Source organism: Macrobrachium rosenbergii, chromosome 12 (assembly GCF_040412425.1).
Source record: "Macrobrachium rosenbergii isolate ZJJX-2024 chromosome 12, ASM4041242v1, whole genome shotgun sequence".
Lineage (NCBI taxonomy): Eukaryota > Metazoa > Arthropoda > Malacostraca > Decapoda > Palaemonidae > Macrobrachium > Macrobrachium rosenbergii.
The window spans coordinates 11,936,683-11,943,000 of NC_089752.1; the positions used below are offsets into that span (position 1 = coordinate 11,936,683).

A 6,318-nucleotide genomic window follows, 5' to 3' on the forward strand; every position below is an offset into this window, starting at 1 on the left:
GAGAACGAGTATGAAGGGTATTACTATCTTGTTAGAATTGCTACACCTTAATCATGTGTTGTGACCTGAAAGTTTATATTTGAGTACTGGTCATTTTATTGTGTCGTTTTTTGCTCGGTCGTGTTGTCAGTGTCATATGAATATTTAAAGTTATTTAAACGGAAATCGAAATATATGTGTAAACTTATAGAAGAAAACATATGGCCTTCTGGCCCTTATATACTAAAATTTTTATTATAGAATAGATGGATGGAGTTTCAGTTCTACCAAACCCCCCCAAAATAGGACAATTGAAGGTGTGCAATTTTCATGTTAAAGACATCTGAACCAATATCGTCATGTATATTAGATAAATATCACATGTTTGCTTAGTCAGAGTGATGTGTTCCCTCATGTAATTATAAATAGAAAAAGTTCTTCAAGGCCGCTTTCATAATTTGAAGAAAATTCTTGTCTTTAGACAGACAATCCAACGAAGTTTTTCACCTTAGTTGATAGACACCATAAATCAAAGTCTATGTAGGTATTCAGAATAGAGTTCTCTACTGCATGATGATATAAACTTACGTAAAGTTTTATTATTATGATATACTTTTGCACATACTGCCATTGAAAGGCTATAAAAATTTATGAAATCTATAGTTCTCGAGAATTCCATCAGCGCGTCTGACGCAGAGTAAATAAAAGCAATCCTGATCTTTTGATATTTAGGAGGGAAAAAAACGTTTCATCAAATAATCGATGTTTTTGAATAAGAGTTTCATGAATTATTTGTCCATTGCTTTTTTTAAAAGTTCTTCATTGCCGCGTCTTCTTTTTGATTCACTGTGTTGGCACTGAAAGTACCGCATACGTCCCAAGAAAATGACCTATACGCTGCTCAGTCGATTGTCTCTACTCTAATTTTAAATGTCAAATGCGAAAATATCTATTAGAAATTAATTAGGTAACCACATTTTACAAACCACGTATAACATTTTGGTCACTATGTCACCTCAGAATGATACTGAAGTTCCTTTTAATATAATTTTGTTGCAGTAATCATCTTCTGTAAGAGTGATGTTGACTGATTTTGAGACGAATGCTCTCAGTACCAAATATTTTACGGCTGCAGTTCATCTCTCGTTTCTCTCCAAGACTCTTAAGTCAATTTATCGCTGATAAGAACAATTTCTAACTACCTAAGAACACCGGTAAGTAACATAATGACTTAGTTCTCGAATAACCCCTAAAAGGTAGAGTTATTTCGAGAGATTTTATATAGTAATAACTGTGTTTGCTCTGCTGGTCGTCAGTGGCAGCTCATCAGATCGTCACTTCTTCCATCCAAGGTTGCGTTTGATGTCCTCGAGGCACTGTTTTCCGTAGGTCGGTTTCGTGAGGTCCGTCACAGCGTCCCTCACAAGGTCGTGAAGGACGGAGGGCCAAGTGGCGTGGTGGGTGTGGAGACGCTCCAGTGACGAATACGCCCACACGACCAGCTGACGCGCCTGTCTCCCGGCAGCGATTAGGGCAGAGCTTTCTTCCTGCAAAGAGCAATGGCCAGTGAATAATGCTAGAAGTCAGAACGAGAGAAGGAGGGAAGGAGAAAGGTGGAAAGATGTAGCTGGACGAGCGTGAAGTGGGGAGGTAGTAGAAAATATGGATATTTTGGTGCGTTTGCAGTTGGAAGAAAATACTTCTGCAGGAACGCTCAGTTGGAGGAAGACAATTATAAAACTGAAACATATTTGTACATATTCCCACACAACATCTTTCTCCCATCAAGCATGATATATTTCCCTGTGCAGGATATCGGATTTTAAAAACGTACAGCACGGTATTTTTCAGTATTGGTTGATACGTGTCTGCAGTAAAATGGTCACTATCATTCATGTAATTATGTCATAAACAAAATTTTACCTATATGCAATATTTATCTTACTGCCTCAACCCGTCACGCGTAAACAAACTAATTCCTCTGTTCATAAGGAAAATATCCGTAGCAGAATGACTTGCTTCTGTGTTGGTCTTTGGTAGGGAGCAAAGGAACGCAAGATATTGTCCATTTCCGCAAGAAGAGTAAATAAACATTGTAATTTTTCAAACTTATGAAAACGCCAGGAAGTTTTCAACTGACCATGAAATGCTGTTGTTGCACCAAGTTTAAATAATGTTCGAGAGTACTGGGAGGGTCTAAGACTTATATGTACAATAGTTTTTTTCTAAGTTCTTTTGTGTCGCAAAATAATTTTCTCACATAAGATTGTAACAAGATTAAGAGAGAATGAGACCCCTCCTAGTGTTTTTGATAATGTGAATTTAAAGCCCACAAACCCACAAAAATGAATGGTATGAAAAGTTAAATGTAAGTTATAAAAAATTGCTAGGTATTAAAACCCAAATTATAGGACAAATATCCTTTTTGAAGATTTTTTGAAATAGGCTGCGAAGATCTTATTCAGAACAAACAGTGATATCCCATAATTTTTGAGGGCGGTGAATAAAGCAAACGGGTGGTGTGTACGGGAAAAAGCAATAGGTCCTGGTGGCGAGGGATTAATGGTAAACATTTCAGTTAAAGATTTCAGTATGTATGAAAAATATAAATACGTAGAATTTACTGTTCAATACCACGTAAAAAAGACTTGCTCACAGTGAACTCATTATGTCAGTTATATGAAAATCACATAATTATTAATCGATATCTCTTCGCTTCTTATTTGGCCATACATTTAAAATATCCTAACACGAAGAAGCTTTACCCTCATGTTTTAGATTTCCCAATATCTAGATTATTACTCATAAAAACATTTTGCTTCTCATATTTATTCCAGGTAGTTCCTTGACGTTCTGAATCTAATAATTTTAGAACACACACACAACATTTGGAAAGTGATGCAGTTTATCAGAAACAATGCTACTGTATTTTAAAGTTTAGTGAAATTCATGCATGGTAGAGGCCAGAATGAGATAGAATTTCTTATTAACGTGTTGACTTTCACTTCCACGTGAACAGAGAGAAAAAGAGGTAAAGGTGTTTGCATCTTGCATGTCAGTGTGCTCCTCTCATGCTTCTTATAAAAATTATTCATATTTACGGGAAATTTTTTATTTCGAAGTTGACACGACAAGAAATTGAGTTTATGAAGTCTTGCTGATTAATTTATTAGACTGTGTTACATTTTTTTTTTTAGAATATGAAGCCTTTAATTATAACCCATTTAAAGGAATTTTTACTTTATTATTTTAGAAAATTGCACTTCCTTACTTTTACTCGTTGTTTTCTGTTTAAATGCTTGACACTGCACCAATCTCACCGTTGATATGAAATGAGGTATAGCGATATTGGATTGTGAATTTTAGATTCATACATATCTTTCACAACTTAGTTCGCTTTCTTATTTCCTAAAGAAATTTGGAAATCCTTTCATTGGTAAACCATCCTCAAAGAAAAAAATTGTAAAAAATATCGCCATTAGCTGTTTCAAAGTAAAAGGTAGTTACGCATAATGCATAATATTCCATATTTCATAACAAAATCATTCAGGAAGGAAAACCATAAACGCTCCCAGTTAAGATGAGATAGGCATGTTTTTATTCCTAATTACTGACCTTACATAATAAACGATATTTGCAATTTCCATCTTCGTAAATTGATTTTTAATTTTTAATTTTTTTTATTTTGAAGCACAGCAACAAAAATACTTATAACCATGAACCAAGTATTTTAAGTACAGGAAGACGATGTAAGCCGAAAGCCTGGGAAAGACGACGATATTTTGGGGGGGTTATAATTGATTTCATCATCACTATGTCAGTTCATTTTTACAATTTGAATAATATATACGAAGCCATGTAAATGGCCTAGAACTTTCATTCCTTCAGACATTTATTCTTTGGGTGAAGAAGCGGCTGGAAAAAAAACTTTGGACGATACTTCTTTGAGAAAACTTTCCTTGAGATGAAAGTGAGGTGTCTTCTAGATAGCTGCAGCAGTTCAAGACATTCTCTCTCTCTCTCTCTCTCTCTCTCTCTCTCTCTCTCTCTCTCTCTCTCTCTCTCTCTCTCTCTCTCTCAAATACATACACTATGTATGTGTATATATAATGCGTGTGTGTGTTATAGATATATATGTGTGTATATATGTTACAGGGAATATGTGACATCCAGGGATTTCACGCAATCCTTAGAGAATTATTTCGTGAAATCTCTGATTCACATACTTCCTGTAACATACATAATAAATATCTATTATATATATACATATGTGGTTAAGAGAGAGAGAGAGAGAGAGAGAGAGAGAGAGAGAGAGAGAGAGAGAGAGAGAGAGAGAGAGAGAGAATACTCTTGAACTGCTGCAGCTATCTTGAAGAAACCTCACTTTCATCTCAAGTCGAATTTGACACCCGGCTCTCCAAACTGAAGGCTCAGATTCTAATTCTGGCCGGTGGAGAAGCACTTACCAGGTAAAATTTCCTTTGGATGTAGATATTTCCATGGTAGAGTGAATTCGCCATTATACGATTTTCGTGACTTAATATTTGTGAACAGGCAGTAAAACCCCCAAATAGTTTTATTGACTGAGGCAAATATACAGCATTGTGGTATTTGATATTTCTCCTCCTTCCTTTTATAATGCTGTGGGCTTTAAATATGCATATATGTATAGATGCATATATATGTATGTAGGTATACATATAACATATAGATATATTTTATAAATAATATATTAATATATATATAGATATATATATATATATATATATATATATATATATATATATATATATATAATATATGTGTGTGTACACATAAGCCTCTAGTTTAGAAAGTCAAGTGTCAAATTCTGCAGAAGCACTTATCAGTCATGATTCCCATTGGGTGTAAGCTATTCTTAGGTTATACTGAATTCGATTTTAAACGATATTTGTGGCTGAATGTCTGTGAATGTATGTAAAGATTATTATATATATATATATATATATATATATATATATATATATATATATGTGTGTGTGTGTGTGTATGTATGTATGTACATATGTATGTATGTATATATATATATATATATATATATATATATATATAATAAATATAAATGTGTAAATAGTATTGTTTGTGTGCTTGTACCCCAGTTTCCTCTGTGTTTATTACACACGGCAGCATGCTGACACCCAGCCCACACACTTCTGCTCACTTCTGCCTGCCATGCACTGTCGTTTTCCGTGGTTATTTAAACCCTTCCCTTCCAACAAATCATTCTTCAGTGCAACCACAACTTCCTCGGTCTTCCTTGCCTCAGCCCTTTTTCATCTTATGTAAAACACCTTACCAAAATATGGCTTCCAGAAACTACTCATTCCTAAACCATCGCAAAACACTCTAAACCATCTTTTCACCTTTGCTATCGTTTTATATCATCGTCATTCTCAGATTTTCACTCACCTCTCCACTCGGTTTTGCATATATAAAAAAATCATGTTAGCAACTTCCGCCTCTCTTCTGTTTCTCGGGTTCAACACATTATTTGGGAATTTTCTTACCATATCCTTCTTCCACCCCAACCTTTTCTCCAATCCTCCTCTCTGCTCCTTAAGTTTTCAGATACTTGTTATCTTAGCATCAACCGCTACAGTTACTTCCAAAAGCATAAATCTGTCAGCCAGTTTCATGCTTCCACTATCCATACAAAACATTTATTTCTCCATTTTCCTAATTTCCATGAACACTTACGTTCAATTTTTTCCCTCTGTAACTACCAATTTAATTATTTTCACCAGTGCCAGCTGCTTCTTTTCACCATCACAAACTAGCACATCTACAAACATCAGTCACTCTGCATTCCTTCGTTGGTCGTTTTTTCTTATTCTGCAAACGTGGAGCTACAGCATTTCTTATTTTTTTCTAATCGTTTTCATCACTCCATCCATAAAGATAATAAACAAAAAAGGGGTCGGGTTTGCTATTAAATGAAATTTAGTCATTCACTCGTATACTATATTCGAAAAGAGGCTCGTCATTAAATTATCAAAATATTTAATTCCTCTCAACAAATTGTCTTTAACACCATTCATCCAAAGCACCTTCCTCATTCCATTATCGTCAGTTCTGTCAGCCATTTTCTAGGTCTGTATACGCCACATATCTTTTTCATGGGAAATTCGTGATCCACATACACACTTTCATTAGCCCTTGTTTTATTCGTCCTACTTGATGTCACTGTTATTATTGCTATTTCTCTCGTCTTTTACCAAATGCAAGGGACCAATTCTTCCTTTCATAAGGTTCTTTGGGACCTATCCTTCATCCAGGAGTATGTTTCACACATTTGGCAGT

At 34.9% G+C, this 6,318-nt stretch overlaps 2 protein-coding genes across 4 annotated transcripts in view; one reads left to right on the forward strand and one right to left on the reverse strand.

The window, feature by feature from the left end:
• LOC136844390 (uncharacterized) overlaps positions 1–6,318 on the forward strand; it is a 663,809-nt gene that overhangs the window by 337,817 nt on the left and 319,674 nt on the right. The window lies entirely within an intron of this gene.
• LOC136844207 (uncharacterized) overlaps positions 1,314–6,318 on the reverse strand; it is a 42,041-nt gene continuing 37,036 nt past the window's right edge. The window contains exon 8 of the mRNA XM_067113222.1: positions 1,314–1,526. Within this exon, the coding sequence (XP_066969323.1) occupies positions 1,314–1,526 (213 nt within the window). The remainder of the gene's footprint in view (positions 1,527–6,318) is intronic.